Source organism: Harpegnathos saltator, unplaced genomic scaffold (assembly GCF_003227715.2).
Source record: "Harpegnathos saltator strain DR-91 unplaced genomic scaffold, Hsal_v8.6 scaffold192, whole genome shotgun sequence".
In the NCBI taxonomy this organism is placed as follows: domain Eukaryota; kingdom Metazoa; phylum Arthropoda; class Insecta; order Hymenoptera; family Formicidae; genus Harpegnathos; species Harpegnathos saltator.
This window is the reverse complement of record NW_020229975.1, coordinates 1-18,173: the sequence shown is the minus strand read 5'-3', so window position 1 is coordinate 18,173 and position 18,173 is coordinate 1. Positions and strand designations below refer to the sequence as shown.

The window sequence follows — 18,173 nt, the reverse complement described above, 5'->3', positions numbered from 1 at the left end:
AGAGAGAGAGAGAGAGAGAGACAGAGAAAGAAAGAGAGAGAGAGAGAGAGAGAGAGAGAAAGAGAGAGAGAGAGAGAGAGAGAGAGAGAGAGAGAGAGAGAGAGAGAGAGAGAGAGATGTGTTCCATAAAAAATGTCGTAAATGTAGATATATTTTGCTCAGAGCATTCCATGAGTTGCATGGAATATGTTCCGATATTTACCGTCAACTTAAATCTCCTCTTGTACAAAAATGATATTAAATTGTGCGTTCAGATATCGCGATTGAAATTAAAGATTATTTCCAATTTAACCAATATTTAATCTGCCTGAAAACTTAACGACGCTCTCGATGTAATATTCCAACGTTTAATATAAAATTTCAGTGAGTCAGAGCAATATATTTGTATCTCGGGGAAAGAAAACAAACCAATTTCCATTTTCGTAATTTTCAGCTATATTCTCAACTGTTCAGAAGTCAATATGCAAGTTATAAACATCTAAAATTGCGTGTGCGAACGTGCCCATTTCTCTATAGCATATTCTTGCAAGTAACATGCAGTATACTCGATGAAACGTCGACAAACAAGCCAGACAGCGGCACGTACGAAGATTAGTGTATTGTTTACTTATCGCCGCTGACAGAACAATTCGAAGTCGCGACGTTTCATTCTGAAATGCATTCGAATTGAAGTCTTAAAAAAAACCGCTGAGATGGCTATTGAATTTTTATGAGAAAGTGCCTCCGTTTAGATGGAGCTACAAATATCGATAAGTAAAATCAATATGTCAAGAGAATGACAGTGTGATGTGCGTCGGCAATCTTGCTTAATTAAGATCAGTATTTTCGTCTACCTTGTCGTTAGCGCGGAAATTCGCGCACGATGTATAAAGAAATGTTTATTTTTACTGTTTTTCTATTACAGACTCTGTGAAGCTCGAGGCTCTAAAAATACCGCAATGTTCTCTTACATCGCGCGCTACGTGGCAGAACAATGTCTTATTGTGTGTGCATAACTTGCGTAACTTTTGTATAAAAAAGAAATATATTATCACAAGTTAATGACCGTAGATGGCGGTGTTGAGTCGAAAGCTAATAAAATCCAACCTTCTCCTCGCGTTTGTCGCAAGTTGGACCTTTTTCCCACTCGGGTCGGTATGTGTACTTTCGCCGTATAAATGCTTTTATCACCGATTCCAACGATTCTCTTATCCTGGAATTTTCTCGCGATATTCCTCACCTTGAACGCGCTGATCGTTATTCCCAAGCGGCGTCTCTGTGTTTTCCCGTTCATTACACTTTTTCCTCTCGGAGCAATATCGCTGTATTTACATTAAACACGCACTGTACACATGTGTTACAGTGCAGCGGCCACGCGGTACGATGCTTCGCCGGCGGACCGCGCAAGAGCAACGAGTCTCAGTGCCCGATGCTGCAGAAGGTGGAGCGGCCGATTCTATCGACTGCGACGACGCCGTCGATGATGACGTCGTCGACGCGGCAAACCACGACGATCGTACGCAATCATCTGAACAGCACATGCAGCGTGACGAATTCGCCGCACCAGAAGAAGCTGCGCTTCAACCTCGCGAAGGAGAGGAAGGCTAGCACGACCTTGGGTATCATCATGAGCGCCTTCATTATCTGCTGGCTGCCATTCTTCGTACTGGCGCTGGTACGGCCGTTCCTCAGTGACCCAGACGCGATTCCTGCCTTCATTACGAGCCTCTTTCTCTGGCTCGGCTATTGCAATAGTCTGCTGAACCCGATCATTTACGCCACCCTGAATCGCGACTTCCGTAAGCCGTTCCGCGAGATCCTTTACTTCCGCTGCGGCACCCTCAACCACATGATGCGCGAGGAGTTCTACCAGAGCCAATATGGCGACCCGGTGAACAACTACGAGATTAAAGCCGGCGAGAGTGCGGAGAGCGCGGATCGCCTCGATGATTATCACGAAGGCGTTGTCGAATCGATGGACGTCGTCGCCGGCGCTGGCGCCGGCACCTGTGGAACCGGCACTCCGAACGAAAGCTTCCTATGATCCGAGAAGAGACGTTCCTCGAAGGCGACCGTCGAGGACCGTCACAGTAACATTCGACACAGACCGCCGTCGTCGTGTTGCATCGAGCAACTTCACGTAGCGCCTAACGAGATCCTTCTGTGATTCTTCAAGGGACGAGTTTCTCTGTTTCTATCTCGCTGATCGACGAGAACGCTGTCGACGAGATGACGAGGACAGTCGTTTCAACAAAACGACCGGGAGGCTGCCAGTTTGATCGCAGAACGTTTTTAGAGAGATCCTCCTGTGAACGGTTCCTTGATCGTTTGTGATCTTGACAGGCAAACTCTATCTTCGAGAAGCATGGCAATCTCAACCTAAATTGAAGGTAGCAGTGTGATTAGAACGCAGGAGACAAAAGTGTGGACCGAGTCGCGCGATACGAATCTCAAAGGAGACGAGGGGTAAAGATCGCTCGCGTTGCAAAGTGATGCTGTTTGTTGTATATTTGATTGTACATTCGGTAGTTTATTGAACCTCGATTTTCGGTTTTGTATTTTCAACGCTACGATTACTTTCCGAGGTGCGAGTCGCGAGGGAAATGTTTATTCCCAATTTGCTCGAGGCATACGATCGACCAAGACACGTTCGAGGTGCATGCTCACATCAGCAGGAAGAGAAAAGACCGTTGACCGATGTTGAATTTGACAAGCTACGTTGAAATAAACGACCATGAGAGAAATCGAATTAAGAACGACGATTGAGAAGGAAGAACGTTTCGAGGTAGAGCGCAATCAACGCGCAACAGAATGGAATCATCGTCGAGAACGCATCGTTCTAACGAAGCAACAAAAATTCGTGATGCAAAAGCGTTGCGGCTGAGTATAACGATTGAGTGAACCAAACCAGCCTATATAATCACGTATAAATTTCAGGGAACATATCAATGTCGAAATTGATGAAGAAACGTCATTTGCGTCATGATTGTAATTATTATAACTACATCATGGGCGTAACCGAGGTAATCTGTAGAGCGAAGCTAACGATTCAATAAACCGGGACCGACATAGTTGATTGACTCGCACAAACGTCGCACAACTTTGATGGACAAACGACCGCACAAACAACAGTCGTTGCATAGGACAATCAGAGCGGCAGAACGTGTTCCCCGCAATGCCGGATTTTATTTTCCACGAAGGCGCCAACGAGACGACGAGATTGAATTTTCTACATTGTCATCGCGTTGTGACGTCGATAGCCGGAGCGCTTGAACTTGGACATGGTTAGAATAAAATGAAAGAGGGAGAGGGAGAACGAGAGAGAGACAGGGAGAGAGAGAGAGAGAGAGAGAGAGAGAGAGAGAGAGAGAGAGAGAGAGAGAGAGAGAGAGAGACAGATTTCATGGCACTGTATATTTATAGAGTGCCCGATAAAAATTGTAATGGAACCGAAGAGAAGGTAATTTCTCGTGAAAATACAAAACCAAGAAAATGCAGAATAAAATTTTTATACACTGTGTCTAATGATTACCGTACCAAGTACCGTACGAATTCTGTAAACACGATCTGGAGAAAAATGTCTCGAATCTGTTGACAATCTCCTAGTAACGGCAGACCGTGCATGATCCTGAATCTAGAAATGGCACTTTCCGCCAGCTGTTGTCAGATTTTCAACAGATTCGGTGCATCCTCCTGAAAGACCATGGCTACACGTAGGTAGGCCCAGACCTAGTTCAGTCTTGTCGTTTTCTATGCACTGATTAGAGTTAATACTCTTTAATTAATTGCTCAATAAGTATTGTCAAGTTTGTAAAAAGATAGAAGATTTTCCTCTTCAGTTTACCGCGCTATACCTGCACTGCCTATAACCTGCGAGAATATTGGTACAATAATTATCAGACACCCTGTATAAGAAACTTTGTTCCCTCGGAAAATCTATTTTCTCGAAGATAGAATCTCGTATAAAAAAATATTTTATACTTTCGAATTATTCGTCTTTAAAGAATCACTCTCTGTCATCGATATATTATAATTTATTGAGTATCTTGCATATAGCTGATTATATAGCTACATGTCGCTGTTGTACAACAAGAAAAAGTACGGCGAAAAAACTTTCATTGAAACTCCAGTGATTGATGATACGAGAAAGAATGTGTTTTTCCGCGAGAAACTCACCTCCATTTTACAATCAATTTAACTGCGTTGAATTACAGGAAATGAGAAAAAGAAATAAAATATCGTACATTGAGGCCGATTGTGCAAAATCATTAATGCATCTCGATCCCTTCTTTGTGCTGCTGCGACGCTACCAATGATGTCTCTGTTCAAAAAACGAAGCAATTCGTTTGCAAAAATGTATGATAATTCGCCGTTATCATGGTTACAAAACTATATAACTTTTCAGAGAAACTATATTATATTATTTTTATAATTTTTTCACAAATATTTTTTTTGCTCAATTAAAGGACACAATAGAATAGGAAATATTAATGAAATAAAACAATAAATATTGAACTCGGATTGGTTAAATATTAGCAAACAAGTGAAATAAGAGCAAGTGCGAAAGTTTCCACATTAGGAAAATATAAATTATGTGGCCTTTCGTTTGCAATAACAAATTTCTGTTTGTTTTGGCAACATGACAATTTTCGTTGCAAATATGCGAATCATGTTCTTGTACGATAGTGCGATAACGAGGCGAAGGCAAATTCCTTCGGAAACATTGATCCAAGTTATGCAGAGCGACATGAGGTGCCGAAGCGCACCGTTCGAGATGCATTATATGAAGTACGAGGTACCTCGCAGAAGCATATACCGTATCAATAAACGCAAGGAACGCGCACGCGCGTGTATGTGTGTGTGTGTATGTGTAAATATGTATATTTGTTTGTGTGTATGTGTGTGTCATGTGTTTTTGAATGGGTGGGTGGATGGATAGCAGGTTTTGCCTCGATATCGCTCAGAGAATTGCATGCGAGAGAGGCAGCAATGAAATTTGCAAGACATTAGGTGTAGTTAGAGCTAGTTTGATTTTGATTGGAGCCAAATCAACGTGGAATCAACGCAAAATCTCAGGTTGAACGTCTCAGGCTTGGCTTCCGCGAGCCAAGTCGAGTCGAGTCGGCTCACGATCGTGCGGCACGCGAATACACATCGCGATAATCGCCAGTGCGCCAGATCACCGAGATAAGCCAAGGCCAATACTAGTATTGGGGAAAATAAATGGTTCAAATAGAGGATGGTTAATAAATAATTCTGTTTTTATCAAAATTGGTATAAAAGAAAACTTGGATATTGGAATAGTATTCGAGATAGTAATTACTTAATAATTACCAATTTCTAGACAAAAGTAAATGAATCTGAAAGTAATTCAAATAAGATTCTTTCTTGTTAAAGAATATGCACAAGTACTGTTTTAAATTAAATATTGTTCCAAATTTGTCAATGAACTGAAAATAATGTAACTATTTGTTCTAATCAACTGTTTGCATGTCAATGTGCAATGTCTTACAAATTTCTACGCCTGATGAAAACATGCTTCTTCTATAAAGCAGAATTGTCTTTTATCGTCTTTAGAGTCATCATAAAGAGAACTTGAATTAATATAATCAGAACTCAGAGAAAGCCAATAACGATTCTCGAAAAATAGAAAGCATTAGACGAACAATATAAGATGAGAGACAGTCATCTCCTCTTTTTATTCATAACGCCAACCTAGCCATAAAATAAATATTTCTTTCAAGGGTGTATGTAACTGTAAATGTTAATATTGTTTGCTCATCGTATGTTGTCGAATCAAATATTTAATTACATATAATATTTTTCTACACAGCTCTCTCTCTCTCTCTTTCTTTCGCTCTCTCTCTCTCTCTTTATATAACTCTCTTTCTTTAACAAAACATTTCTATTAAAAAAAAGTGCTGGAGCGGTTATCGAGCTGCGATAAACAAGTGCTCCTATCTAAATGGAACTAAAAATGTCGATAACTAATATCGATACAACAAAAGAGAAAGAAAGACAGCGTGATGTGCCGCCACTTATCTAGTTAATTTAACACTCTATTTTATCATGCTGTTAGTGGAAAATGCATATGCATACATATAAATAAATTTTTATTTTCACTATTCTTCTATTATAGACTTCAAAATTAGATTTGGAAAGTTTCACAGTATTCTTTTATATTATCCATATGGCAGAAAGACCCTTGCACTTTATGTATATGTATAAACTGTAGAACTTTCTTCAAAATTAAATATTACGAGTTAATAGCTCTAGAGTACGCTATATTGAGCCAAAAATTATCAAAATAAATTTTTCCATTTTCGTTATAAATCGAAACTCACTTCTATTTATCGCAATGCATTTATTTTTCTTTTCAAATAAATTTTTTTACAATTGTATGCAACTAATGCATAATGTATAGAAAAACAATGAATGAAAACATTCGGTCGATAATGTATACGATTCTAGCATGCCCTCGGAATTTCGAATGTTTTCTTGATACCAACAGATATTGATATTGCATAGAAGGCGAGAGAGAGAAAAAATAAAAACGATCTTATGGAACAAAAGATGGTTAGGAAAATATCGTTCGTTCCTCTACAGAAAAGCTCTAATCTTACGAGCTTTATGTATACACATATATGCTCGGTAGCGTTACGAGAAACATATATGCCTGTTGTATTACGTGCTGTACATGCAGTAATGTGTATATGGAAAGAGTACATAAGAATATAAACATAAGTATATTGTATAATTGGTGCTAAAACAAATCTTTCCAACTAACGGCAATAGATATCTACGTGAACAAAGAGATTTAATTAATTTAATCGTGAAGAAAGCAAACCATGTTCCAAACGTGAGAACATGCTACACATTTCATACATTACACGTCATCCTGATCACGTGAGGACTTATCACTAGCTAGACAATCCTAGATGTTTCCTAAACGACCTATATTTATATGTGACTTGAATCAAAAATATATTAAAGTATCAGAATGTGTTGGAAAAAACTGTTAAAAATATCATAACTTTAAAAAAAAAATGTACGTCGGTGGAGCCCTTAATTTTTCAGCACGTTAAATTTTTCAACAATCTGAAGTTTACTTTCACACATTGCCACTGAATTGATTTTAAAATTTGATACATTTAACAAAAAAGGCAGAAATGTTAATAAGCGGAGAAAAGAAAGTAGAATAAACTATTGCAGTATATAGAATATTCCTCATACCACATTGCTCGTTACATTTTTGGACCAAAAAAGAAAACGCAAATGAAAAAGCGCGACGAAAGTACATCGAGCAAAAAGGCTTAATACGCTTAAGGGATCGACCGACAAGAATCGAAAGTACATATGTACTTATATGTATGCAAGACACACGTTGTGTCGTGCAAGCGAAGAAAATGAATTTCCTTATTCATTAGAACGAAATGTTCGGTGTACATAATATAGCAACATCGTCTGGTCATGGTTGAAGAAAACATGTATCCTACAATCAGCGGGCGCGCATAAAAAGGATTTGAACGGTAAAAAAGATTTGAAATGTAAAACAAGTATGGAAATAGGGCGATGTTTTTTCGATTTAGTGTGACTAAGATGTCACACTACAAACATGACACACACACACATACACACACACCCAAAATCACGCACGTATACGCATACACAATAACAAGATACAAGCAACATCATCGATGTCGTCCTAGCCAATACGATGTTTAAGAATAAATGTATAGGTGCATTAATACATTGAACGACAGAGCGAGACCAAATGTTCGCTCACGAGTTTCACTCTCGATAACGACTCAACGTAATAAACTTTACAAAGAAAAAATAATTGTAGACCCCCTCCCCCCGCCCCCAATTATATGGTAATGCAATATTGTGTTGATCGAAAAGTTTCATTTCATAGTCGCATTCGAGAGTAGAAACGATCCCCAAGAACATAAAGTCTAAAATCTGTATTCATATCTCAATCTAGTGCCAGATTTAGTGGTAAATAAATGTAAAAGTCTAATCATTTTCTATTAAAACGAAGCATTTAACATTGCATGAGTAATCAAATATGTTCTAAATTCCCGAAACATCAACCGGACGTCTTTCAAATACCTCACCGCGTTTTTGCGACCAAGCAGATTATGATCGGTCCGGAGCCGATTAATGACATTATAAGCGCTATGATAGACCAGACAGAGCTTATAACGTCATTAATAGCTCTCGGATCGATCGAAATCCGCTCAATAGAAAGCGCTATTAATTAGTTTTTGAAACGACAAAAAAAGTCACATGATATTTGAAAGATATTTTAAAGATTTAGATGTTTCTCAGAAAAGTTTCTCTTTTAAATTGAGAGAATAAATTTCCAATGAATTTGAGGCGTATAAAATGTAGAACGCCTTTTAAACATTCTTCGGCAGTTTTGTATTGTCTATGTTGCGGTAGCCACTTATATATGTAACAGATACGTTTATTGTCAATTGTAAGTTTGCGAAATTGAGATTACGTGGTATATCAGAAACATACCAAAACTTGAGTGCTAAGCGCGCGCTGAGAATATGGACTGATATGTCAACGCGTTTTGCAATATTAATTTAGAAACTCATATTGTAATAACTCAAAATTTCCTAGTAAATTTTCCATGCGTGTAAGCTTAGAAGAGAGTGGGTCTGATTGCTACAATTTCATTTTCTTTTTCTACCAATTTATTACAATTAACTCATGACGTATCCCGTAAAAGAATTTTTCAAAACTCTTCAAATTTTTTTTATACTACATAAAAATGCCGTTATTTAATTTATTTTATATTTTAACAATTAGGCTTGCAAGAAAATTAAATTTATAATGTTTTAAAAATTAAAGTGATAATGTTATAATAAATTAAATTTATTATAACATTATCACAATGTCTTCACGAGCATATCATATTTTTTATGTAGTGCAGTTATTTATTACCTTAAAAATTAAATATAACTTGTCCGTTCAAGAATCAAGCCCGCTCTTTTTTATTCACACAAAATATCCTGAAAAATTTATCAAACGTTAAAATGCAACTAGAAACTTACAGAATTTATGTTAAATTTTTGATATCGGAATAATTTTGTTATCTTCGCTTTAAAAAAACGACAGACGTGTGATATTGAGATAAATAATTTCTAGTTTGTGACATACAAACAGAAACAAAAAAGGAAGGGAGGAAGAAGACAGTACCTTGCGCGTAACAATCGATTACTTCCTTAGATAGACAAACTACCAAACAAATTGTAATAAATGTAATACTTTCTGGCACAACGCAATTATCTTCTCTGTACATAGTAGTCCGTAAACTTTTTATGTATGACCTTAAAAACTCAAATCATGCTAGTGCATAGTTATGAATCGGAAAGACAGATCAAGAGAGACAGATTACGAACATTCTAAAATAAATATTATGGCGAGTGAGTATGAAGAATCACTTGGTATTTTATTTTATCTGTTCAAATCTAATATCACCCGATTACCTTTACTTCCTAATCATCATGTGCGTGATTAAAAATTTCTAGTGATCCTATTTATTAATAGAAAGTGTTCAAAGATTAATGCTAACCAGTGTACTGTAAACAGAAAAATCTATAGATTTTATTGTGAATTTTAGAACGCATTCGTCTTATCCAATTAGAATTTTCTCCCATTAGAAGACAAATTCTCCCATTGGATTAGACAAGTATATTCCAAAACTCATAAAAATTACGGAGAATCTTTTGCTTACCGACTATATACATTCCCGTTACTAAACGTACCCAATATTTATACAATATTACACTATATTGTTGTTGTATCAATTGTTACATAGATGCTTAATGTAGAACTTAATGCAACAACAATCTAATATCCAATAAGTTCGTTTCCTAGGGTTTTTAGCTAGCAACATTTGTCCCCAGAAAGTACATTCGCTTATTGGATATCTGAGGACGGACGAAATCGTGGACAAAATGTTATCCATAACATTTTGCATAAGTTTTAGAACGCATCTTGTCCATGAAAGAATCTTCCCTTAAAAAACAAATTTTATTGAGCTTAATAGAGATGCATTTCAAAACTTACACAACGTATCAATTAATAATTTTCTCAAAATAAAACATATGATATGAAATTGATAACAAACATCTTCATCTGTTTCTTTAAATCTTAATAATAGTAAGGATCTTAAAAAAAAATCCAAGGTTTGTAACAGTTCTTTTTCTTGTTTTATTTCTCATTAACTGTTACTCATATAGCAAGTACATAGAGTATGTCACATATCTGCAACTTTTATGTATAGTTATACCTCATTTACGCATTGCTTTTGCGTTTGCTGACTTGTTAATTACCAACTATACTTAAAGTATGTGTATGCACGCTCGCGTGCTTGTCGTGTATGTACGTGTGTGCGCGTGTACTTGAGAGAAGACAAGAGAAGAGAGAGAGAGAGAGAGAGAGAAACATCTGGGAAAAGCAAATTCGCAGATTACATAACCTTATTATTATAAATTTACAGAGCTTTTTGGACACCCTGTATGATAAGATTTATCGATTAGTTTATCGATCAGTTACTTCAATATTCTCTCCTTAAGCTTCGGGCGTAGCTAACGGTGCTTCTTTCTTTTCTTCAATGACAATAGTATCATTTTTATCACCTGCTCCTTTGTCGTTCTCGTTTAATTCTTTTTTTGGAGCAACCTTGAAATATAACATAATAAATATATTTAATAATTATAATTTAATAATGACTTTCTGTGTATATAAAATTATTATTATAAATACTGTAATTGGTTCCTTCCATAATTTAACTGAATTTAATTAATTTATAATTCAGTTTATAGTTCATCTTTCAATTTAAATTCTCAGTTTATCTTGCTTTTATAAGTACATGTATAATGTATCTAATATATATTTCAATATATATATATTTCAACTTTATGAACTTTTTTTCAAAAGGAGATGGCTAATTATAATCTTACCTCTTCTTTGCTAGCTTCATCAAAGTTTTCTACCAAATCTGGTACCTCATCATCCTCCTCCAATGTGGCTTTACCAACTGCACTACCAGCGACTGTACTAGCTAATCGTTTAAGTTGTGTGAGACCTTCAGGACCAAGTTGACTTAGTATTCCAGGCAACATCTCAGTGATCTGTTTGTTTTCACCATGACCAGTAATAGCAAATGTATTAGCAGATAAACTGGCTTGGGCTTTTGGGTTATTAAAATGAATGACTGTGCCATCATCCTTGATCATATTAACTTCTTCTATGCCAGGAATCGTATTTACAGACAGCTTTTTCAGGCAGCTTTGTAGTTTCTTATCATCTGTGGCAGCAGTTGCATGTACAACCTATAAAGGTAAAAGATAACAGAGTGCATATACAAAAATAATTGGAAATGATCAATTATATTATATCATCAACAGTAAATATGTCATAACACTTACCAATTCTTTTTGTTTTTTGCAAATACAAGATACTTCAATTATATAATTACTTAACTATATAAAGAATTGAATAATTAACTATGCAAGGAAGACATACTTAAAGTTCTCTGAAGCATTAAAAAAAATTACTTTCATAAAATTACAAATTTTATAATCAAACAATATAAGTGCTTCAATAAGTCACAAAATTATTTCATTTTTCATTGATTTATTTTCATGAAACAGATAAACATTGTTTTTATTATTAAGGCACTTCAATCCAATTCTTTAATTCTTATAAAATGAAAGAAAACTCAATTTATCAAGTACACCTGTGTATTTTGCAAATATGGAGCAAAATACATAAAATATATAAAAATATATAAAAGATACATAACTAAGCAGTTTTAAGAAACTGATTTCACTATATCTATTTTTATTAATGACAGAAAAAGCAATAAAAGAATAGATTAAGAGTATCTAATTATTCATTTTTGGAAAAGAATGTTCCCAATGTCACTAGAAATTTATTATAAACCAGAAGAGATCAAGCTCTTCCACTCGAGTTATAATATAGTTCTCTCACAAAGATGAAATTATTTTTGATCAACTCACACATATATCATTCTTAAATTAAGTAACATCAGACGATTGTTGGGTGTTCAAATGAATCAAAATTAAACCGCGACACACTTTGTAAACGTAAATCTTTTTTCGTAAACGTATTCTCTCGTGCAACTCAAAAACGCAAATTCAACTTCATTAAACAAATTTCATTGTGATATATAAAAAAAGAATGTCACAATGAAATATTAAAATAATGTCAAAGCCAAGTTCTGAAAAAGAGGAATATCTACACAAAAGATGAAGAAACTTGCAGCAATGTGCATGATCGTGCTGATATGACGGCGATACAATCTCAAGTCGAAGAGAACCAACAACATGAACGATCTATATTCCTACAGTTTGACGGGCCATAATAATATCGCTACTGACATACCTTCTTCTTGCGTCGAGGTGTACCCTTGCCGCCGATTCGTACTTGGGCCTGCAATTTCTTCAGTTTTTCGGGATTCATAGTGTTAACCTCTGCTGCCGCGGAGAATCAAAGCGCAATGAAACCTAGCACCCTTATTCAATTCCTATGGAGTAACGTCAGAGATAACGTTCGACCGAAACGACAAAACGAAAATGTGCGTGCGAAACAAAGAGAGTGCTGTGTCGTAAAAACGCCGTGAAGAGCAACCGGCAGTGACAAACACGTGCTCTATGCTCGGAATAAAAGCCTCAAGAAAATGGAAGCGTACGCTTCGCCTCAACTCCAAGTACATTGAATTTCCGCTTCCGGCAGTAGAGGCAACCAGAGGAATGTTTCTGCCGTCAACTTCACTGGTGAGATAATGTTAAAGATTGTCAGTCCTGGGTAAATGTCCATTAGCAGAGAGGAACGTGAGAGCCGCCAACACGGGGTTTTCGGCGACACCGACTTTCCGCAATGCCAAAGTGCGCCATCTATCCATTTTGAGAGGAGAACTACGATGCTACATCCATTTTCAGGTTTCGGCGGTAAAACCTGTATGTAGTGACAATCTGTGCTACATTCATTCTCAGGCGGTTTCTATCCGTGCTACAACCTTACTAGCGTACATAAGCGTACTTGACAAGCGCGGTTTCGCACATTGTTACGCGTTTATAACATCAATTAACATGTTAACATGTGCATAAAAAAGAATTGACATTTTGTATGATTAATATCATGAAGATCATACGAAGCGTTCGGTAATTAGCTGCCAGACCGAAGTGTGAGGGTAGATTGGGTTGAGCCAAACATAAAAGCCTCATACCGTTTTTAGGAGACAAAGGCGCGTTCCTGTATCTGAACAGTTTAGAAAATATCGAAGGTTAAATTTTTCAACTTGTACCGTTAATATCTCTGCTTCTACTAGGAATTGAGAGTCGAGATTCAGAGTAAGAATAGGGCTGATACTATTCTACTATATTGAGGCCAATAGTGGCCAAAAAACAGGCCCGTTTCTCGAGTCGTTTAGGAGATATCGAAGGTTAATGTTTTCCAACATTTCTCCGTTGATATATCCGCTTCTACTGGGAGTATAGAGTCGCCAATGTAGTCGAAAATGTAGGGTTTTGAGAGGACTTTAATTTGGTGTCAGACCGAGGCCTGTATCTCTAACCGTTTAGGAGATATCGAAGTTTAAAGTTTTCCAGCCTTTCTCCGTCGATATCTCCGCTTCCACTGGGAGTACAGAGTCGTCCATGTAGTCGAAAATGTAGGGTTTTGAAAGGACTTTAATTTGATGCCAGACCGAGGCCTGTATCTCTAACCGTTTAGGAGATATCGAAGATTATAGTTTTCCAACCTTTCTCCGTTGATATCTCCGCTTCTACTAGGAGTAGAGAGTCGTCCATGTAGTTGAAAATTTAGGGTTTTGAGAGGACTTCAATTTGGTGCTAGGCCGAGGCCTGTATCTCTAACCGTTTAGGAGATATCGAAGTTTAAAGTTTTCCAGCATTTCTCCGCCGATATCCAGCCTTCCTCCGTCGATATCTCCGCTTCTACTGGGAGTAGAGAGTCGGCCATGTAGTTGAAAATGTAGGGTTTTGAAAGGACTTTAATTTGGTGCCAGAACCAGGCCTGTATGTCTAACCGTTTAGGAGATATCGAAGTTTAAAGTTTTCCAACCTTTCTCCGTCGATATCCAGCCTTCATCCGTCGATATCTCCGCTTCTACTGGGAGTAGAGGGTCGTCCATGTAGTCCAAAATGTAGGGTTTTGAAAGGGCTTTAATTTGGTACCTGTCCGAAGCCTGTATCTCTAACCGTTTAGGAGATATGGAAGGTTAAAGGTTTCCAACCTTTCTCCGTCGATATCTCCGCTTCTACTGGGAGTAGAGAGTCGTCCATGTAGTGCAAAATGTAGGGTTTTGAAAGGGCTTTAATTTGGTACCTGTTCGAAGCCTGTATCTCTAACCGTTTAGGAGATATCGAAGGTTAAAGTTTTCCAACCTTTCTCCGTCGATATCTCCGCTTCTACTGGGAGTAGAGAATCGTCCATGTAGTCCAAAATGAAGGGTTTTGAAAGGGCTTTAATTTGGTACCTGCCCGAAGCCTGTATCTCTAACCGTTTAGGAGATATCGAAGGTTAAAGTTTTCCAACCTTTCTCCGTCGATATCAAGTCTTCATCCGTCGATATCTCCGCTTCTACTGGGAGTAGAGAGTCGTCCATGTAGTCCAAAATGAAGGGTTTTGAAAGGGCTTTAATTTGGTACCTGTCCAAAGCCTGTATCTCTAACCGTTTAGGAGATATCGAAGGTTAAAGTTTTCCAACCTTTCTCCGTCGATATCTCCGCTTCTACTGGGAGTAGAGAGTCGTCCATGTAGTGCAAAATGTAGGGTTTTGAAAGGGCTTTAATTTGGTACCTGTCCGAAGCCTGTATCTCTAACCGTTTAGGAGATATCGAAGGTTAAAGTTTTCCAACCTTTCTCCGTCGATATCCATCTTCATCCGTCGATATCTCCGCTTCTACTGGGAGTAGAGGTCGTCCATGTAGTCCAAAATGTAGGGTTTTGAAAGGGCTTTAATTTGGTACCTGTCCGAAGCCTGTATCTCTAACCGTTTAGGAGATATCGAAGGTTAAAGTTTTCCAACCTTTCTCCGTCGATATCCATCCTTCATCCGTCGATATCTCCGCTTCTACTGGGAGTAGAGGGTCGTCCATGTAGTCCAAAATGTAGGGTTTTGAAAGGGCTTTAATTTGGTACCTGTCCGAAGCCTGTATCTCTAACCGTTTAGGAGATATCGAAGGTTAAAGTTTTCCAACCTTTCTCCGTCGATATCTCCGCTTCTACTGGGAGTAGAGAGTCGTCCATGTAGTGCAAAATGTAGGGTTTTGAAAGGGCTTTAATTTGGTACCTGTCCGAAGCCTGTATCTCTAACCGTTTAGGAGATATCGAAGGTTAAAGTTTTCCAACCTTTCTCCGTCGATATCCACCCTTCATCCGTCGATATCTCCGCTTCTACTGGGAGTAGAGAGTCGTCCATGTAGTCCAAAATGTAGGGTTTTGAAAGGGCTTTAATTTGGTACCTGTCCGAAGCCTGTATCTCTAACCGTTTAGGAGATATCGAAGGTTAAAGTTTTCCAACCTTTCTCCGTCGATATCTCCGCTTCTACTGGGAGTAGAGAGTCGTCCATGTAGTGCAAAATGTAGGGTTTTGAAAGGGCTTTAATTTGGTACCTGTCCGAAGCCTGTATCTCTAACCGTTTAGGAGATATCGAAGGTTTAAAGTTTTCCAACCTTTCTCCGTCGATATCCAGTCTTCATCCGTCGATATCTCCGCTTCTACTGGGAGTAGAGAGTCGTCCATGTAGTCCAAAATGTAGGGTTTTGAAAGGGCTTTAATTTGGTACCTGTCCGAAGCCTGTATCTCTAACCGTTTAGGAGATATCGAAGGTTAAAGTTTTCCAACCTTTCTCCGTCGATATCCATCCTTCATCCGTCGATATCTCCGCTTCTACTGGGAGTAGAGGGTCGTCCATGTAGTCCAAAATGTAGGGTTTTGAAAGGGCTTTAATTTGGTACCTGTCCGAAGCCTGTATCTCTAACCGTTTAGGAGATATCGAAGGTTAAAGTTTTCCAACCTTTCTCCGTCGATATCTCCGCTTCTACTGGGAGTAGAGAGTCGTCCATGTAGTGCAAAATGTAGGGTTTTGAAAGGGCTTTAATTTGGTACCTGTCCGAAGCCTGTATCTCTAACCGTTTAGGAGATATCGAAGGTTAAAGTTTTCCAACCTTTCTCCGTCGATATCCATCCTTCATCCGTCGATATCTCCGCTTCTACTGGGAGTAGAGGGTCGTCCATGTAGTGCAAAATGTAGGGTTTTGAAAGGGCTTTAATTTGGTACCTGTCCGAAGCCTGTATCTCTAACCGTTTAGGAGATATCGAAGGTTAAAGTTTTCCAACCTTTCTCCGTCGATATCCATCCTTCATCCGTCGATATCTCCGCTTCTACTGGGAGTAGAGGGTCGTCCATGTAGTCCAAAATGTAGGGTTTTGAAAGGGCTTTAATTTGGTACCTGTCCGAAGCCTGTATCTCTAACCGTTTAGGAGATATCGAAGGTTAAAATTTTCCAACCTTTCTCCGTCGATATCTCCGCTTCTACTGGGAGTAGAGAGTCGTCCATGTAGTGCAAAATGTAGGGTTTTGAAAGGGCTTTAATTTGGTACCTGTCCGAAGCCTGTATCTCTAACCGTTTAGGAGATATCGAAGGTTAAAGTTTTCCAACCTTTCTCCGTCGATATCCATCCTTCATCCGTCGATATCTCCGCTTCTACTGGGAGTAGAGGGTCGTCCATGTAGTCCAAAATGTAGGGTTTTGAAAGGGCTTTAATTTGGTACCTGTCCGAAGCCTGTATCTCTAACCGTTTAGGAGATATCGAAGGTTAAAGTTTTCCAACCTTTCTCCGTCGATATCTCCGCTTCTACTGGGAGTAGAAAGTCGTCCATGTAGTGCAAAATGTAGGGTTTTGAAAGGGCTTTAATTTGGTACCTGTCCGAAGCCTGTATCTCTAACCGTTTAGGAGATATCGAAGGTTAAAGTTTTCCAACCTTTCTCCGTCGATATCCAGCCTTCATCCGTCGATATCTCCGCTTCTACTGGGAGTAGAGGGTCGTCCATGTAGTCCAAAATGTAGGGTTTTGAAAGGGCTTTAATTTGGTACCTGTCCGAAGCCTGTATCTCTAACCGTTTAGGAGATATCGAAGGTTAAAGTTTTCCAACCTTTCTCCGTCGATATCTCCGCTTCTACTGGGAGTAGAGAGTCGTCCATGTAGTCAAAATGTAGGGTTTTGAAAGGGCTTTAATTTGGTACCTGTCCGAAGCCTGTATCTCTAACCGTTTAGGAGATATCGAAGGTTAAAGTTTTCCAACCTTTCTCCGTCGATATCTCCGCTTCTACTGGGAGTAGAGAGTCGTCCATGTAGTGCAAAATGTAGGGTTTTGAAAGGGCTTTAATTTGGTACCTGTCCGAAGCCTGTATCTCTAACCGTTTAGGAGATATCGAAGGTTAAAGTTTTCCAACCTTTCTCCGTCGATATCCATCCTTCATCCGTCGATATCTCCGCTTCTACTGGGAGTAGAGGGTCGTCCATGTAGTCCAAAATTGTAGGGTTTTGAAAGGGCTTTAATTTGGTACCTGTCCGAAGCCTGTATCTCTAACCGTTTAGGAGATATCGAAGGTTAAAGTTTTCCAACCTTTCTCCGTCGATATCCAGTCTTCATTCCGTCGATATCTCCGCTTCTACTGGGAGTAGAGAGTCGTCCATGTAGTCAAAATGTAGGGTTTTGAAAGGGCTTTAATTTGGTACCTGTCCGAAGCCTGTATTCTAACCGTTTAGGAGATATCGAAGGTTAAAGTTTTCAACTTTTCCGTCGAATATCTCGATCTACTGGGAGTAGAGAGTCGTCCATGTAGTGCAAATGTAGGGTTTTGAAAGGCTTTAATTTGGTACCTGTCGAAGTCTGTATCTCTAACCGTTTAGGAGATATCGAAGGTTAAAGTTTTCCAACTTCTCGATATCCAGTCTTCATCCGTCGATATCTCCGCTCTCTGGAGTAGAGAGTCGTCCATGTAGTCAAAATGTAGGGTTTTGAAAGGGCTTTAATTTGGTACCTGTCCGAAGCCTGTATCTCTAACCGTTTAGGAGATATCGAAGGGTAAGGTTTTTCCAACCTTTTCCGTCGATATC

The 18,173-nt window shown here is 38.4% G+C and overlaps 2 protein-coding genes across 6 annotated transcripts in view; one reads left to right on the top strand and one right to left on the bottom strand.

Annotated features, from left to right (window-relative positions):
• 5-HT7 (5-hydroxytryptamine receptor 7) overlaps window positions 1–2,443 on the top strand; it is a 70,190-nt gene extending 67,747 nt beyond the window's left edge. For all 5 annotated transcript variants that reach the window (XM_025297892.1, XM_025297891.1, XM_025297889.1 and 2 more), the window contains one exon: window positions 1,343–2,443. In XM_025297892.1, coding sequence (XP_025153677.1) covers window positions 1,343–2,023 — 681 coding nt within the window. In that variant the 3' untranslated portion in view covers window positions 2,024–2,443. The remainder of the gene's footprint in view (window positions 1–1,342) is intronic.
• Window positions 2,444–10,542: 8,099 nt separating this feature from the next.
• On the bottom strand, window positions 10,543–12,742 carry bic (bicaudal). The gene is made up of 3 exons (XM_011155745.3): window positions 12,406–12,742; window positions 10,959–11,330; window positions 10,543–10,677 (listed from the first exon to the last, which is right to left on the bottom strand). Exons 1-3 carry the CDS (start codon window positions 12,481–12,483, stop codon window positions 10,567–10,569), a joined length of 561 nt encoding a protein of 186 aa, XP_011154047.1. The 5' UTR covers window positions 12,484–12,742; the 3' UTR covers window positions 10,543–10,566.
• Window positions 12,743–18,173: the final 5,431 nt, after the last annotated feature.